The following is a 19,189-nucleotide window of genomic DNA, read 5'->3' as shown; positions in this document are numbered from 1 at the left end:
AACCAATTAATCTTGTGCTCTGGGATATTTCCAAGATACAGCTTGCATATCTTTTGGATCGCTTAGGGAAGTCTGCATTGTCTTGGGAAAACAGGTCCTTGTTATCAGAACGCTAATATATGAAGCCAAAACCCTCTGTCGTCGGTTGAAAAACAGACATGTCGAACACTTATCTTAATTCTTAGGATGTGTCCCTATAGCATTATACATGTGTCTATTTTCAATTGTTTCCAATGTTTTTCAGAACTCTCTGAGCCTCCAACTTTTTTGTGCAGCCACTCTGAGCGCTTCTATCTGAACATCTCTGATGTCTTTAGAAAGGCACTTGTCTCATCACTGTGGATGAAGCACTCCCCCAGCGCCCTGCCAACACTGTCTACCATTACACACACTATAGGAACACGCAGCGGTCAAAAAGCAGGACTTCTGCTGTGTGAGCATGACAGCTAAGCAGAAACAGCATGGCTGGCACGTGCTAATGGCCTGACTGAGCTTGTATAGGCTACACGAGGCGACACGCTACCCAGCCACACTCCCTCAGTCTCTTTACATCCACACACACAGGCAGCAGCGAGGCTTATTGTAGTCAGGAATTTAATTATTTACACCTTATGATGATTAAATGTTTTACTTCTGTCGGAAAGAATCGGGAAAAAGCCTGACACTGACGACACAAAACAAAACAGGGACCGATATGTAGATATGTTTGCAGTTTTCAACACACCACCAGGATCTCTATAAACAGATTCTGCATTCACATGTAGAATTTGGCATCTGAGACACGATGTTGGCATCTGAGGCGCTCTGGCTTCTGTTTGTAGCCCGAGTAGAATTGACGCAAGGGGAATGCTTTGGTCAAAATTCCATCTCTGAACCGAGCAGCGAGCAAAAGCTGAGCTCAGCTGCTGTCTCTCAAGTAGGTTGCAAAGCAGGAATAAAGGCCAAGGTGAGTTTTCCACCCATTTATAGCCTCTGCTTGTTGTCTGGGTCCTAGTGCTAGATGGACTCTTGTCTCGTTCACATTTTTTTTTTCTTCTTTGAGTGGAGCAACTTAAGGGATATCTCTTTTAAGCTTCCAGTCAAGACAGCAAAGGCAGCATGATGCAGGGAACTACACATTGAACAGCCCCCAACAACACAGATATCTAAACTCAGTGGGCCTTCAAATGAAAATGTTCACATTCGCATTCCCAAAAGATCCGAAGTAGAGTGTTACCTGTTCATTTAAGCCCACAGCTCCAGAAACAGATTTGTGCATTGAGTCCTGTGAATTTGAGGAGTCATGGGCAGGAATCTCAATGATCTAGTATCCATGCTGCCAGGCCACAGAATTGAACTGAACTTCCTCTGACCGTCACCCCTCATTCCTTTCGCAGCAGAATGGGCCATGAGCTCAGGTGCTTCCTGCCATGCTGTGGGGCTCAAATAGCACAGAGAATCCATGGGAGAAAAAAAGCTAACATATCATTACCTCAACATCTGCTACCACAGCAGGTTTTAGCCTCCCGTAACCTGGCAGGGCCTTGTGCGACTGACATGAAGAGGATTTAAACCAATAGCGTGATTATTGCTGCCGCCAGACAGAGCTCGGACTTGCCAACTGTGACCATGGCACAGCGAGGCGAGCTGCTGTTGAGGTTCAACCAGACGCTTCTAATGCTCTCCTGCTTTCGGCCACCTTACAAGGTTCCAGATCAGACCACAGACAGGCAGACAGAAAACGGCCAATTTGGCACTGAGGAATGGAGAGATAGAGTCGAGCCCTGAGCTACGTTTGGAGTATTAACATTGTTTTCTCTGTTTGGATACATTTGTTTGCAGAGTGGAGTACACCACACACTATTGTCTGCAAGTATATCCATCATGCGTAATAGTCCATGGAAGTGGTCAGTCTGTGACTAATAGATCAGATGTGAATTAGTACAATCCCTCCAGCCATGCATATCTGGCCGTATCAGAACAAATAAGGGCAAACAGAGTCCTCTGTTCCAGTCCAGTTCTTTCATGTCCCACCCATAGACTATATTGCTGAGGTAGGGAACGATTATTCTGCCACATACCTCCCCTCTCTACTTTCTCTGTCTAATTCAGTCCATCAGAGAGGCAGTCTACAGGGAGGAAGAGAATGAATAGAGAGGCGGAGACAGTGTCTGTTTTCAAATGCACATCATACTAAAACAGCAGCTAGGCTTTTGAGGTCACCACGTTTAAGTTTAAGATTTAATGTCTGGACCACTGAAAAGATCCATTGAACAGGCCCTTCCCAAATCTAATTTACACATACATGAAAACCGAGAGAGACTTTCTCAGTTATGGGGGCAACATGTGTTTGTCCAAGCTGCATTTATAAACACCGTTGCCCGTTGGCGTTTATCAAACAGAATAATTAGATGTATTTCACTTTTACTTTTGTCATGCATAAAAAGTCACAGAGCACAGGCCTGCAAACAAGCAAGAGACGGAGAGAAGCTCGTGAGAGGAGTTTGCCTTGGAGCCTTTACTGCCAGAGATTTATTTTGGTTTAAGGAACCTACATTTACATGGTTAGGTTTACGCAAAGATCACAGTTGAGTTGAAAGAAACTTATACTGGCCATACAGTCTATGATTCTGCCAGAAAGCCTTAAAGGAAAACTTCCAAGAGACCAAGAGATGCACTCCCCTCCATTATTCACCCTCGTTTTTTTTGTGTGTGTCCTTTCGTGGGGGATAGTTCAGCTTCATCCTCTCATTGAAGTTGTAAACATTGGTAGCTAAATTAATTTTGCTGGCCGTAAGCAACTTGCGTAGTGAGCGTAGAAGGCATACGAAACAAAAGAGGTGAAACAACATCATGATGAACAGGCTACATTGTTTTAAAGCATCAATTAATACAATATTCCAAAGTATTTGTAAAGTCAGTGACAATAGACTGAGAAGGGGAGGCATGGAAGTTAAAATCACCAAAAACAGTAGTTATTTCTTTGATTTAGTACTTGGATAAAAGTATTATTTGGTCTGGGTGAACTTCAGTTTATAAAAAAATATCACTGGGCCTTCTAAGTTTATCATTAAATAAAAATGAAATTGTTGTGCGTAGATAACCCCGTCTCAGTGATGATAAAAAAAATAAAATAAATCAAAGATCTTGAAAGTATCGTGGCATAAAACATTTATTATTATGGGATATAATATTTAAAACACCAAAATATACAGGATTGCAATTAAGGGCAGCGGATAACAGAGGCTGCAGGGGGATTTGAATTAAATTGGTATGATTTGCAACAGAGGAGTGTGATATTGAGCGTGCTGCTCTGGTTCTATAATAGGAAAAGATTTGAGTTGAAAAAGAAGGCATACTGAGCTGAGTAGGGTGCAGAAGAACGGGGTGGTGGTGGAGACTTAACTTTACCTACTGGGCCGCTGTGTCATTCCTTCAGGGCGGAGTCAGATAGCATCTTGGATCCCCTCCTGTTTGGGTGGAGGCCATCACGTGGAACAGGTCAACGCTCTTGGTGGACGGGTTCCCAGTGGTCCTAAAGATGGCCAAATAGTCTGGATCATCTCTCGACTCTCTCGTTGTGGGTGGATGTGTTTTTACCAGTGTCCAGCAGTGAACGGACGAGTGACTGAACATCTTGTTTAAAAGTTGTATCATATGTGTGCATGTGCATGCGTTTATGTATACATCTGGTATGTTTAGAATGAATCATCATACGCTTGGAAACACATTCAAGTTACTTATATATCACTTATGCACTTATATTATTCCATGTTTGAATTACTGTGATAATATATTCGTAATACTATCTTCAATCAGAGGGTCAGTGGTTCGAGCCCCGGCTCCGCTAGTCCTTGTCTTTGCTTGAGCAAGACACTTAACCTCGAAATGCTCCTTGTTGCTGTGTCTACGGTGTGTAGTATTTTTAAAGCTTAGTTGGTCAAATTTAGACTTGCACAGTGTAAAATAAAGAAATGTTTATGTGTACATTAAAATGCATGAAATATGATAATGAATATGGGATGTTATTATGAAGGATATGTAATTGTATGCATATAAAGGTCACTGTTTTTATTACTGTATAATGATTAATGTATGAATGGATGTTAAACAAAGTTGCATATTGCCTGGAGCCAGTGAACTTGTTCGCCTGAGGCAGCGGAGCTGAACATTGACTTTTTGAAGTACAAGAAGAAGAAGAAGAAGAAGAAGAAGAAGAAGAAGAAGAAGAAGTAGAAGAAGAAGAAGAAGAAGAAGAAGAAGAAGAAGAAGAAGAAGAAGAAGAAGAAGAAGAAGAAGAAGAAGAGCTGTGATCAACCTTTTATTAAATACGTTTAAGTATAACTCATTGCATTCTGGACTTTCACTTGCCATGACCACCCAGGATTTTAAGAATACTTAGAGCAAACATGTAAGTGGCTTTAGATAAAAGCGTCAGCTAAATGAAATGTAATGTAATCTTTGATGTCTCATTATTTTTTGCAACCACAGGGCAGGTGGGAATATGTGTGTTGAAAATGTACTTAAGTTCAAGGTTCATACTTTTCTTTTGAGGACAAATATATGTGTACATTTATACTGAGTGCATGCATATGTATAAGTATCATAACAGTATTTACATGTGGAATACATTATGCGTTCTCTGCATACATTCTTTCAGATGACCAGTGACTGGTGTTGGAAATTAGCTTCAGCTTTATGTCCAGTACACCGGACACTGCTTCTGCAACTGTCAATGTTTCTCTGTGCTTTTATTCGGGTAATGAGGAACTGTGGAGTCTGTGGTCGAGATTCACATACTATGTACATGCAATAATTGATGATCTTTCTAGTATTGAAAAAGTAATAATGAGCACTGTTTGACAATGACTTTTTCACATAAAAACACAGCATCCACAGCCCTGTGCAAGTCCACAGTATGAGTGAAATATGAGAGGTACCATAAAAGAAGGTCTGGAATCAACTGGAACTACTTTTATGCAAATATATTATTGCAGTGACACGTCTGTGCTGAACCAGGTTAATGGAGTGGATTTCTCATGCATGTAAACAAAGTTGGGTAAGAGAGGGTAAGTCTTGTTTGTCTCGTGTAATCTTGTCTTGTTTTTTTGCTACTTTGTCTTTTGTTCGCTACTTTAGCTCTCTAAAAAGCACTTTGCAATCTCTTTTTAGAAAAGTGCCCCGTAATCAATACACGTGTCCAAGTGTCAGAATAAAGCGGGGAAATGTGCGGTACCCAATCAGCATGCTGCCTTCAAGCTGCATGCTGCTGCGGTCAAGGACCGAGAGCAATATTGTTGCAGGAACACAAAAGCTGCCAAAGAAAGCGTGGACTCTCCCACAGATTTATTGGCCAATGTTAGTGGCAGTGCAGCTTTCACTGTGGGGATTACAATTCTGCCCCATTTCCCCCCTTAATCCGGTCATTAGTCAAGGTTTGCGAGGACACGGAACATCCTCTACTTCAGGCTTCTCTGCTGCATGTAAATACGACGACTTGTTGACCAACATTTTTTGAACAAAAGATCCATTATTTAGTAAACAGCCTTGAGAAATGAGATATGAACGCTTCAGAATGTACTTTACAGGTCTTTTTAGGATAGAGCAGACGCGTTCCAAAACGTTTGATAATAAAACTGATTCATGAACCAGGTCGATGATATAATTTGTTGCCTGTGATTTTTAAATTATTTTCTACAAGGTCAGCACGTCTTCCACACTCAACCTCCTAATCTACAATCTAAGATAAATGCAACTCTTGGTTCCCACTGTTTGCAGCATGGTCTAATATTGAATATTACAAAGGATGTAATATAAACTTTCATGGACCTATAGAACACATTTGAGCTCAGAAGGAGTAAGAACTATTTTGTATAATAAACCATTTAAGATTTGATGATTATTGATTGACATTATGAACACCCAGGGTTATGCGTAAATCTAGACTAAGGATGTTTTAAAATAACATCTCCACTGAAGGTCGTTTTAGTTTACACTAAATCCTTGTCTAGTAAACTGGAACAAAATGCTCTGAACATGTGGTGTGTCATGCTTATTGATGTCGAACCCAATAATTAATGATGGCTTAATGAAATAGATTCTTAGTCGTGTTCTAATATTCATATTATTTTCGCATTTTTCCTTGGTGCAGGCTGTAGCATGAGTATGCAGGAGCTGTTGTTTATAACGTGAATACGACTCCTGCTGTTATTGATTCTGTCCGAGAGATGAGCCCTCTGGGTTTTTCTGATGTTTATGCAGGAGAATGGTGATGCTTGCTAAGTGGAAAAGAGACAATAAATCAATAGGCAAGGTGAGGGGAGGGGAGAGCCAGGCATCTTAGTTCAGGACGAGTTTTCAAATTTCAGTTTTGTTTTCTTTTGATGCACTTTAAGGGCTGAGTAAGTGGGCAGCAGCTCTTTCACAGTGAAGCTGAGTTCTATCACCACTGAGCCGGAGGTCTATATTATCTGAAAACTGTTATATGGAGAGCCCGGGATGAATTACAATGTACTGCCACTATGATTGACACAAATATGTTCCATATGATGACACTCATATGTCCCCACATAATGACACTCTTGGCAAATGCAGCTAACCATAGATTGTAAAGTCTGAATGTAAAAAGTACATTAACAAAATAATATATATATAAAGCCAACCAAACATATATACAAGTAAACGTCAGTCTATCAGCAGATTTGACCGTGGAGATGCGAGTGTAGCTTGATCGCAGTCATCTCGATGCATGCTGGGATTGTTTGTACTCTTGATCTCTGATAAACATGATAAGTAATAAGAGGAAACAACCTTTTGTTTTCTTGAGATAATGAGTTGAGTATCTCGTTATCTCGAGATAACATGTTAAAAACAAAAGGAAGCGAGCACGGACGTTCTCGGCTTCAGTACGATACATACAACTGAATGTTAACCTCAGTGAGGGGATATTTCTTGGGAAGTTAGTGGACCTCAATCAGCACAGACTGATCAAAGATATGATTCATTGCAGCAGCGGTGCAGCTCCTTTCTCTCAGCATACGGGCTTGTCTGCTTTATCCAAGAAGAACGTGTCCAATTCCAGCCGCATATGTTTTTGATTTGTAGACAATGAGCTGAATTTATACCAACTTGAATTTGGACTCATACATTTTGTAAATGTCAAGTCTCATCAGTGGATTCCACTGGCGTCCTCAAAGGTCTAACTGTGGTGGACAATTAAGGAAACTAGAAACGGGGGCATCTATTTGTACCATCTTTAAAATGCGGTGCGCTGGGTGTGCCTATCCGGCTGACGGCACAGACGGATGGAGAAAAGGGCGGGAGTGTCGCTGCCTCCTCTGGTTGCCATTGTGCAGTGTGTGGAGAGACATCGTGGAGTAAAGTGAAAAGAGACTGAATTATCATTCAGCAGGAGGCGCTGATGCTGTGTCACCACCACCAGGTAATGAATTGTATTGGCCTTCTTGCACATACAGGGAGGGCAATAATCTCCCATCAGCCACCTTCCTCCGCGCTGCAAGTAAAAGACCTCACACTGTTGATTGACTCGTCAGGTCAGTGGCCGTGTGTACACGGAAATATAACAACTGCCAGTTTGATCACGGGTTGAAGGCCGCGGCCTACGAAAGGGACACGGCGTGGAAATAAGCCCCCTTTATTCAATATCGATTTACATTTTTTATATAAAAATTACTTACATTTAATACATTTCTTCAAAATACAAGCAGCCAAACAACATACAAATCAAATACAAAATTATAAAATTTCTTATATTTATCATCTTCCTTTTCTGTAGCATCAGATGTGTCGATAATAACTCTTAATAACCTTTCGTAGTTGTGGTAAATCTCTTCCTTGTCTAAATCTGTTATTCATCTGTTGATATATGAGACCTAGAAAAATATGGTATTCAGTATCTGTCTTTTCAGTGTACAGTACAGGATCTGGGAATCTGATCAGAGAACATTCAAGGGCGGCTTCAATCTCTTTCACCAAAAGATAAGTCCATGTGGTATATCACGTTAGAAACAGGGCAGATGGAGCTGGAAATCCACGGAAATGGAAAAGACAGGATAACATAATGTGTGAGAAACAATTCTGTTGATACTATGCATGGCCTTCACTGGAAACCCAGGAAGTAGATCCTTCAGGTACCGAGGAGGAAACAGAATAAAAATACAAAACCTTAAAAATATCAAGCTTCAGTGCTAAGTGGAGAAGCTTTGTGGTCCATATGTCATATGACATGTAAAAGAAGAAACATAATGTAGCCTTCCCACTTAACTCTTCTCAACGATACTTACATTTGTTCAGAAAAATTGAGCCAACCTTCCTTCGTTACCTTCACAAAACGACACACTGTCCGAATTCCACTAGAAACAGTTATGGGTACACATTTATAGCACTGCATTTCAAGGTTTAAACTGTGCACAAGTGTGGCTTATGGTGTTAATAAAGTTTTTGCAAATCAGCAGCTTAACTTCAGTGTCATAATTTATGTTTGACAAACATTAGAACAGTAAATGGAAAATGAATCTCTTCAGCACACCAACAAGGACATTATGCTGATGCTAAACCAGTAAAAGCTAAGAGCCTCATAGGAAAGAGAGAAATTCTTGTTTCCTCCTTTATATTATACATTGTACAATGTGGTAAAAAAGAAGTACAAAGTGTAAAGTTAGGCTATGCGGCGGTTTCATGAATTGTCCCCTCTAGTTTCTTTGGGAGTAGCTCTCTCCTCTCATCAATACTGATGACTGGCTTCCGGCAGTTTTGCCCATCGATATAGATCTTTGCATACACTGGGTTGGAGTAGTTCATGGGCTGTAAGGGAAGGAAAGGAGATGGAAAAACATATGTATTTATATAAATCACTTTAGAACAGTGATATTCTTAAAGCTGCATTAATACATTGTTGCTGTTCTTTTGGAACAAGCTGAAAACAACATCTAACAGATCATCTTGTTGTCAAGTTAGTGCGGCAAAAATCAAAGCCAGCATGGTACGAAAAAGCATCATCATTCATCTGGAGTCGTGTTTTGTACACTCGGTGAATCCAACTCTTTTTGCTCTGTTTTGGTCTCCACCGACTCATGAGAAAAACATCTGGCTCTCTATGTTCACTACTTTAGTTGCTCCCTGTATCAGTGTGCTGTTGTGTGCTGGGCAGGTAGCACACAGTCAGTTTAACGGCTAAAAGTGACAACGAAACTAACTCAGAAGAGCTAGTGTGTCATTACAAACAACAGGGGACATTTTAGCTAATGTTTCTGTGTATATATATATTAAAAAGTTGATCAGAGCAGTTTTAGGTAAAGTCTGCTGTGATCATCAAAGTTTTCTATATGAGGCAGTACAAAGAAAAGCACAAACCAAGACTCCTAGATGCTATTGATGGATTGTTATCCAGCATGCAATAGTACAGTAACAGACAGCAACATGCAGGAGGAAGCCAATTTAAACATAAATCCACGCAAGCCCACTGTCTACATTCTGAAGTACAGTACAGTCGTAGCTTCAACAACTTTTTTTTTTATGTTTGGAAATGAAACGCTGATCTCACAAATGATGCAGGAAACAGATATAGAGGACTGTGGATGTTACCATGACTCACTTTGAGCTAATTTATTTATTTGGTACAGGTAATTAAAATGTTTGCCAGGTAACTGCACAGTGCACACTGCTTGCCTACATGAGGGTGAATTTGTTTTCTGGAGGGCAAACACAAAGTAAAGTTTGGAACATTCACCTGTCCGGGGATTACCTCCTTGGGCACAGAATTGATGCCCAAGGTGTGAGGGTCACTGGATTTTACACACCAGCCCTGCAACACAACAGGCACCACCTCTATTTACATTGCAAAGTTAAATTCACTAACACAGCAAACAGTTTGTCGCATATGACGATACATGGCCATCTTCTTTTCAATCTTTCTATAATCAGTAAAACTGCACTGAGTAAAGAAGTAGGGATTTGTCGAGGCCCAAGAGAATGTAGTGGAATACAGAAACTAGTTTAGATTCGAGCCAGCATGCCTTTGTGGAAAGTACAGCCAGATTGGACTGAGAATAGCAGATGTCAGAGTTGGCAGGGCAAGAAGCAATAGCATTAGGCTTGAAGCTCTAGCAGGGAAGCTAGATAACAACATCAGCAAAGGTGTTATGATTCATTTGATATGCTGAGTATTAGTGTGTGGTTGAGGGCCATGAACAGAATAAATCAAGAAAACAAGATGCGATTCCTTTTGATTCTTCCCAACCCTACATATCACATTATCACAGTTATTGGAGTAATTAAACTCAGAAATGAGATTGTTTTTTCAGGTTACACAACGTTTGTTGTACACACTTGTGTACTTTCATTCTGGGCTGCAGATGTAAGGAGCCGATGCACAGGCAACAATGTTCAGCTGGCAGTGATCGACAGGGTGTCACTAGTTTCATGGCTAGAGATGCGGGTGCAGCAATGACGCTCTTGAACAAGTTTAATCATTAGCAGGTGTGCTAAAGATTGGTGTCAATCAAATCAGCTCCTCTCTTCTCCCTTTTTCAAGGTGTAAGAGGACATGATTGAATATGGGTACTCAAGTCCTTAAAAAAGTAATGTAAAGCACTTTTCATGAATGCATACATTTAATTAAGTGTCTGGAAATAGTGGAATTCCTGTCGAATGAGTTCTGATCATACTGACAAATTCACTACCCATAGATCCAAGGACATTTTACTAAATAATACAACTTGTTTCCAACTCAATAAACTGCACTATTTATTTAGTACATTGGTTATGTTGGACAGCAACATATTGGTGCTATTACGGGAACAAAAATAATTCCCATTAAAAAATGAACAGCTCTTGTTTCAGACATGGTATAACCTAAGTCTGTTATCCAGTCAATAACATGAATAATCATACAGCTAGGAATAGGATTTAATGTCAGAGTAGATCAGTGAACGAGCTCACAGCATTTGTATAATATAACAGGATCAAAGAACATGTTGTTTAACAAGAAAAGTTTCTTGTTACAACTGAATAATTTGACACGTAGTGATAATGAAAACAACATGTAAATGTAATGAATTCTTAGTTAAAACGAGAAACTGAGCATATTTCATATTTGTGGTTAGTTTAACATTGAGCTCATGAAGCCCACCTTGTGAGGGTCCAGCGTGAAGTTAGGTCGCAGCAGGCTGCCTGCATCCGCATGGTTGTCATGGTCCACTTCATACATGTTGTATGACGGGTTCCCGATCTCCACGTTTATCCCCCCGTTTGTCATGGGCTGCCTCTGGACACGTTTCCCCCTGAGGTGTGCGCAGCCGGGCATCAATAACATGATACACAACATGCAGGTCAACGTGCTGTTCGTTTCACACAAACACTTGCATCATACTACTTGGCACACTTGGAGGACATAACTTTTCTGGGCAGTATTAAAAGCTGAATTCGTTTATAAAGCAAAGATGTCCATTCATCTTCAAAGCTGCATCCTGTTGGATCTCTCATCATCTGTTGTTGCTTAGAAGCCTCCTTCCTATTTATATTGTATTCCTTTATTTAGTTTCTTACCTTTGCTTCCGTCTGCAGATGAAAACACCTGCTACCACCATCACAATCAAGATTACCAGTAGGACCAGCGGCACAATGATAGCTATGCTCCCTAAGAGACGGACAGAGGAGAGATGGCGTAGAGAGATGAGTAACGACTGAAAAGAGCCGAGATGGGCTCAGATAGTGACACATTGTGTGTAAGCATGCCTGACTGTGGCAAAAAAAAAAAAAAAATCATTTTTTTCCTTGGGCTCGGTCGACGGCACCCTTTACTCTGTTCACAGAACAGCTGTCCTGTACATATGGGCTATGCAGTAATATTGATGTGAATGAATGTATTCTATAATAATAATATAAGGAATAATATTTTTGAATCCCTACAAATATCCGCGACAGGAATTTAGGACTAGCAGAGGTCCCAAAGGGGACATGGTATTTAGAACGTTTCGATGTTTGACTTCCAATTAATTTGCAGACAGAACAGTCACACGACTGAACTGTGATGGGCTGACACCAGCAGCTCCTCTAATTTATACAAGGTAAACCTGCTGAGGGAAGGCTTTTCTTTTAAAATACTGCAAACTGGAAAGGTTGGATGGAGTTCAGGAATTCTTTAGCTCGGTTGCCAATCAGGAACAAATCCAATTGTGTGGTTTGGGTTGGAGTAAGTATAAACCTCCCTGTAAAAACGTGTGGACGCTTAAAAAGGTAAGATCATTTTTAGATGTACAAAAATGGCATGGGGGCTCTGTAGTAGTGATACAGATGTATTAGTACATCCAGGAAACTGTGAGGTTGTATAATTAGTCTTGGAGTACTCACCTCCTCTGGTATTGTCTGATCTGCTGCTTTTAGGGGCGGGTCTCTCACACTGTGTTCCTGCCCAATTGGCTGAACATCTGAAGGAGGTCAAAAGAGAGTAAAAATAAACTACCATTAGAATATGGTTCCTAGCAGAAAACTGCTGTGAAAACACCTTTACAAAATGAATTACATTATGATGTGACCGTGGCTTACAGATACAAACACATTATGATTCAGTCTGACTATGAAGTGCTTTGATCCAACACAAACAAAACACCACCTGGAGAGAGAGCACTATGTATATACATGTTGTGTCCATAAAAAGTGTGTGTGAATTTACATGTTAAATATTCAGTGTGGAAAATATCAAAGGATGACAGCGGGACAACAAGTCGTCATCTCATTTGTGTTCCAATGGGATCCGATGGGCGTGATGTATGACCCTTGTTAGAGGAGGTGATATCTAATTTCACACAACTGACGCAGATGGCTTTGGAAAGCATGAGTGATCTGGTGGGTGTGACTGTATGATGACAGAAAGAAATTACTCTAAATTACATGCACTCTAAGAACATCAGGCTATCAAAAATAAGAATGCAGCCCCATACATACAGGAAATAAATTACACCCTCGTTGAACGAAATGTCACAGCGATATGAATTTTAATGGGAATTTGGAAGCAATGGAGATTTTGAACTCCTTTGGGAGGCTTAAACCACGGGAAGACTAATTCCTTTAAGAAATTAAGAAATTCTCTTAACCTGGGTTGAAGGCTTAAAAGATAAACACTGATTACCGATGAGATGACTGGTCAATAACATCTTTAACTTGCCATCATGCAAAGGTTGCAAATGCACAGAATGATGCCCACATTGCACAGACAGTGTCGAGTTTTAGTTCACCCCCCGATTCCTGTGTGCTGGGTGATGCCTGCATGGGATGGGTGGCAGTGAGGGGCAGCGAAGGTACAGAGTCATGCAGCAACTGATCATGTAATAAGTGCCGCTAATTATAATACCTGCTCAGAATGTATTACCGTTAGTGAAAATGTAGCTTTAATTTAAAGGATGTTAGTTTATTATGAATAAAATAAATATTCAAATATCTTACTACTGAGGCCAAACTGCTCTATTAATAATAATTATAATAATATAATTAATAATAACAATAATATTACGAGTAAAACAAATAATACAAACTGATATAAAAGCATTAGGTTCACCTTTTGAGCTTATACATTAAATTAGATAAAATGATTAATACCATTCTCATGTCTTTGCCGTACATATTAAACTACAGTCATTTTTATGGTTACCTAAAACAATGAAAATAATACAAACATGAAGTAAAAAGAAATAAATGTGTTACTAAACGTCAGTTAAGAAAGTAATATAAAGGGAAGTGAGAAAACCTTTTCTTTCCTGTTCAATTGCAAAGCTGTGAGTAGAAGGACGCACACAGTGTTTGACAACAACTTTACAAGCACACTAATTACAGACAATAAGCTGACCTCCTCCTTACAGCCAGAGCAGTGTGATAAAACACATTTCATTCAAAATAGAGAGGCAGAAAGTAATAATCTACTAAAGAGTTACATCCAAATGGCTGGAGAAAAAAATAATTAAATGTGATCAAAATCTAGTGAAATAATTATGTAATTAAATGTCTTTTTAGTTCACTATTTTCAACCTATTTTGGCTTACTTTGTGACAAGTCATTATCTTACTACACTTATTACATGATAAGGTGCTACAAGGCGGCACTGTGACAAAGAGCCCAAACCCTGGACTGAGGCTGAGAAGGAGCCGGATGGAGTCGTGGTGGAGGTGTGGACAAAAGGTGTGAGTGGGCTCTGAATACAGCTGGAGAGGTGAGAAGGACCTACTTGCAGCGTGGTTTGTTAAGAGCTGTTAATGTGCACATCCCCTCATTCTGACAGAAGTAATCGCAGGGGTTGGCCAGCTCATCACAACGTTGGTTCTTGAAACCTGACGTGCAGCTGCAAAACATTGTTTTGGGAGTGATAAAAGGGCCCAGAGAATGTATATTGCTGCTTGATGAATGGAGACTGACACTGTAATCCCCATCAGCAGCTTCAGTCAAAAAAAATGGAGTCAGTCAATGTTGTGTCTGCATCAAGCAAATTAGCAAAATAAATAATATGAACACAAGTCAACTGTACTGCTCACCAAGTGAGGGGAACGTCTGCAAGAGAAGTATCTTTTACAGAGGTCACACCTCGGAGATGTGTACTTTCTTGAGAAATAAGGTATTTATGCATTTCATGGTCAATTCATTACCAACAAATTTAACTAAATGTAACAATGCAACAACAATATGTTATTTTCACTAAATTTCAGAAGAGAAAGGGAAAACAAAATTCAAATAAATATCTAAACGTATAAGATGTATTACAAATACAATCATAAAGAATACACTGTATTGTGAATATCACATCCTACCACATACACAGAAAACACAAAACGCAATCATACTGTAATGTCGACTGTCAGTCAACTGTCTATTACTACCTTGTACATAATATATTACAAAAACGCAATCCCAGGCCTTTGAAATGAATCAAATATATGTTTATATAGAGAGCTGAAATTAGACAACCAACAATAAATTCAACATTGTAAACAGAGCCCTGTATTTAGATAATAATTTAGTTTGATGAAAATGTGTGTTTATTTAATGATTCAGCTCTTTTGTTTGTCTTGGAATAAAGAAAGTAAAACGTCGTTCTTCTTTTTTATTCAAAAGACCAATGAAAGAAATATTGAATGAGGGAATGCACCGATTTCAGCTCTCTATAATTTTGCAATTTCAAAAACAATATTGAAAAGTGTTACGATGTTTTGAATAGATTCAACCCCGTTTAAACACAGCAGTTTAAATAAGCTTTGCAATATTTCCAAAGTTTTTTGCACCCAAGTGTTTGACGACTTAAATTAGGAAACATAATCCATACAGTGAGAGAGTGAGCTAAGTCGTTTGCATCCGGATAAGTCGTTCTAAACTAAACTCTAATAATAAAACCATATGATGTCATTTCATTTGAGAAGAATATTGGGGACCTGTTCAAACCGAGGTCCATTGGATCCGGTTTGCCAATCCTGTCAAGACATCCTTAAAAAGGTCTATCATAGTTGGTCTGGAAAGATTGTTATTCAGAAATAGAATGAAAAGTCAAAGTGACATAAACATTGTGCCACAACATCTTTTCATCTGAAAGAAAGTAATGCTATTGTACACACATATTCCAAAGCCGGCTTCTCAGCGACATCATCAGAGATAAGTTATACTTCAGAGGAAAATACGGTTGTGTTATGGACTGACTGACAACACAATTGTTGAAGTAGGTGAGATTTTCTGCTTTTTTGGGGGGGAAAACTATTGTATAGTCAAAATGCTTTTCAAGAATAATTTATAAATACATCTCAGTGAATAACAGTGAGAGCTAGGATGTTTAGCAATGGCCGTCTTGAATCATACATTTTAAATGCCATTTAAGATTTTTTTCAGTGTTTAATACAAGAATCATCATCTTTGCAACTGATGCAGTTCTGCCCTGCAAGGTTTTTTTTACTTCGGGAAGGCTTGATGAAATATGCATTTACTCAGAGTATTAAGGGCAAACATTATGATTTCTTGACACAGACATATCCATCATCTCACATAATCTCTGTTCTGTGCGGCAAATAATAAACCACATTATCAAGATCGATTAACCTCCTTGAATAAGATAATTTGCATAGAAATTGATTCTATCTCCTGGAATTTGTGAGTGATGACCGCAAATTTCAATTTAACTACAGTGGACAATGGGCAGTTAAAAAGAAAGAGTTTGGCTTTTGAAAAGGATTTCCAATTTCCTCCTTGGAGAGATTTTGAACGCAGTACTGCATGTGATTATAGTTGAGGTGGTATTAATCCATGGGCAGCGCTTTGAGCAGTCTTTCGCAATAATTCCCTCGCGTCTGCCAGTCAAGCTTTTGTCTGTTACACGTTTCTGGCATTGGATTTCATGGCGTGTCCTGCCACTGACATATACCTCAACTCCTTTTTTTAGAACTTCTAAAACCTACGACTGAAGAGAGCCAGAGAGGCCTGACATCAGCTCTTAACTGCAAGGAGGAACAGTGTGATATGTTCAGAATGGCAAGCTTTGAAGGGGCTTTGAAACCCTTTTTTATCTGCCTGAAAACCTTAAGCCACAGTAAGGTGTCACACAGCATAAGATGGCGTACTGGCACTCAGCTCCCTGCTGTGCCATGGCCTCCACATAGTGACATCAAACCTTCCCTCAATTTAAGGATTTCTTTCCAGAGGAAGACATCTATCTTGTTCTCCAAGCAGTGGAATGGTACCCCTTGGTGGTTTTTAGTGTTGCTTCTAAGGCCAGGCTTTCTGGGGCACAGAGCCAGCATTTGAATGGAAACAGACAAAGTTTGAATAATAGTGGAGAACATTCATTTTTTTCTCCCCCACTTTCCTTCACCCATTAAGCAGTGACTTACTGACAGAAAGGCAGGTTGGTGTCGGGGTCCAGGTGACAGGTGCCTCCATTGTAGCAATATCCGTCACACAGCTGACAGCTCGGTGCTATTCTGCCATTTGTGCAACTGGGGGATGAAGAAATAATGGATGCTAGCGACAAGCAGAAAACTACACTTTTACAAGAAGAAAATGAGTCAGTGGTGGTTTAGTCAAACATATTCATTATTCAGTCAAAGCGGGAAAGTTCACCTGAATTATAATTCATTGACATTACCACAGCTTTAATTGCTGTAAGGTGTGTGGCCCAATACATTTTTCAGATTTAATCCAATCAATTAATTCTGCCTGCAGCCTGCGGATACAGGAACTGAGCCCCGAGGACATGCTGCAGAAATGATGCTTTTCCATAAATGGAGAGGACCACACAGCCCCAGCATTATAGCAAAATGGATGAGGGACAAGAAAAGTGAGCAGATACCAAGCACTCACTTGCAAACCACATCTCCCGTCTCCTCGTTAATGAGGCAGGGAGCTCCGTGGCATCGAAGACACTTGTCCACCTCGCACTTGTTTCCCTCAAACCTCGCAGGACACACACACTCCACATAGCCGCTACTGGATAGCGTGCAGGCCTTGGAGTTCACACAGTAGTGATGACAGATGTCTGTTCCAGAGACAGAGATAAAAAAGAGAGAGAGAGAGGGTAGTGTGTAATGAGAAACTTGAAACATAGTTTAATCTGGTCTGATTGGAATTGTACAGGGCTTTAATGGGACTCAATTACCCACATCAAATGACATCTTAGCCACAGATGAAAACATATCACCCCTTGGGCAAGCAACGCTAGGAAAATACTAATGATGTGCGGTTCAAATTGTTTTCCCACAACCCATTATGACAAAGCAATGCAATACATTATCACTTCAGCACAGAAACACCCAAAGGTTCTTTTGATGGTTTTGATTTTGTTTATCTGCAAAATAGAGGCGAATGCAATGTTTGTGGAAAGAAAATACTTATGGGGGTTGTTTTTGTTCCACTCTCTGCATGTGAACTTTGAAACGTTTACTTCTATAGATTTTATGCAGCATAACTGAATTCAAATAAATGCTTTGTTGTGACTGTTCTTGCGGTTAGACCTGAATGGCTAATGTCGATCATATAGAGGCCAAGGTCATCCCCTGCATAACCTGTTTGCAGGTGTTTTATGGGTGCAGGACTCACGGTAAAGACAGCGCTCCCCAGTATATTCTGCCATACAGTGGCACACTGGCTGGTTCCCCTCAGTGATGTCGCATGTCCCCCCGTTTAAACAGTAGTTGTCACAAATCCTCTTCTCACAGAAAGGCCCTGAGAAACCGACAGGACAGCGGCATGTGGGCTTACCTGGACAAGAAAAGGGAAGATTAAGAGAGCATGTAAAGAACAAAACCAACAATGCCTTCATCCTATACACAAGGATTGCCTGCGTATCCAAATCCTTTTATAGTTTATTCCTCTGTGTCATAGACCACCCGTGTTGTTGCACTGGATAACAATATCCATGTTGTGTCTCTCACATTCACTGTCCTGCTGCTTGAAGTAACTTCCAGCGTTTATGTATGAAAATAGTACCCAACAAATGCACTTCCTGATTGAGTAACCTTGCAAGATGGCCCAGCTGCTTTAAAAAATAAATAAATCTACATAGTTGTGACCTGTTTTTTTTCTGTTGTTTAAATTTCCAAAAGTAATATTAGCTTACATGCTTATGCATAACCATCAATCTGTCAATACTAGTTATATGGAAATTACCTCCCATAGTGCTAAATAGAAGCAGAACATCCAGTACTTTGGTGAGAATAAAGACAAAGATACATCCTTCCATCCATCATTTTTAGACACATATTCATGGATGGGTCAAGGTGACCACGAGGTGACACCTATGGAAAGAAGTAAGGGTGCCCTTTCTCTCAGTTATGTCCTCTAAGTCTATCTAGGGGATCCCCAATCATCCACAGGCCAGAAATAATATGCATATAATTCCTCCAGTGTGTTCTGGCTCTGCCTACGGGTTTCTTCTTTGTCAGACATGTCTGGAATATCTCTAACAGGGAAGCAGGGAGCATTTTAATCAGATGTCCAAAGGACCTCAAGTGGCTTCAACATGAGGGAGTGGTGTTCTACTTCGTGTTTTTATATATATATATATATATATATATATATATATATATATATATATATATATATATATATATATATATATATATATATATATATACATATATTTAATAGCTTTTTAACAGCCTTTTTGATCGTACATATTCCTATATTTCACACCCGAGAGGAACAACCTCCACATAAATAAGACTTGTGG

The 19,189-nt window shown here is 39.8% G+C and overlaps 1 protein-coding gene across 1 annotated transcript in view; it reads right to left on the bottom strand.

Annotated features, from left to right (window-relative positions):
• Positions 1 to 8,661: 8,661 nt before the first annotated feature.
• Positions 8,662 to 19,189, bottom strand: part of lrp1bb (low density lipoprotein receptor-related protein 1Bb) — a gene marked incomplete at both ends in the record, with an annotated part of 233,942 nt that continues 223,414 nt past the window's right edge. The window contains 9 exons of the mRNA XM_079230683.1: positions 8,662 to 8,802; positions 9,728 to 9,802; positions 11,129 to 11,279; positions 11,545 to 11,635; positions 12,349 to 12,425; positions 14,216 to 14,329; positions 16,854 to 16,958; positions 17,323 to 17,497; positions 18,058 to 18,219. Of these exons, the coding sequence (XP_079086809.1) occupies positions 8,662 to 8,802; positions 9,728 to 9,802; positions 11,129 to 11,279; positions 11,545 to 11,635; positions 12,349 to 12,425; positions 14,216 to 14,329; positions 16,854 to 16,958; positions 17,323 to 17,497; positions 18,058 to 18,219 (1,091 nt within the window). The remainder of the gene's footprint in view (positions 8,803 to 9,727; positions 9,803 to 11,128; positions 11,280 to 11,544; positions 11,636 to 12,348; positions 12,426 to 14,215; positions 14,330 to 16,853; positions 16,959 to 17,322; positions 17,498 to 18,057; positions 18,220 to 19,189) is intronic.

The sequence above is a fragment of the Taurulus bubalis genome, assembly GCF_910589615.1.
Source record: "Taurulus bubalis genome assembly, chromosome: 15".
NCBI lineage: Eukaryota > Metazoa > Chordata > Actinopteri > Perciformes > Cottidae > Taurulus > Taurulus bubalis.
The sequence above is the reverse complement of the archived record's forward strand: the minus strand, read 5'-3'. Positions and strand labels throughout refer to the sequence as shown.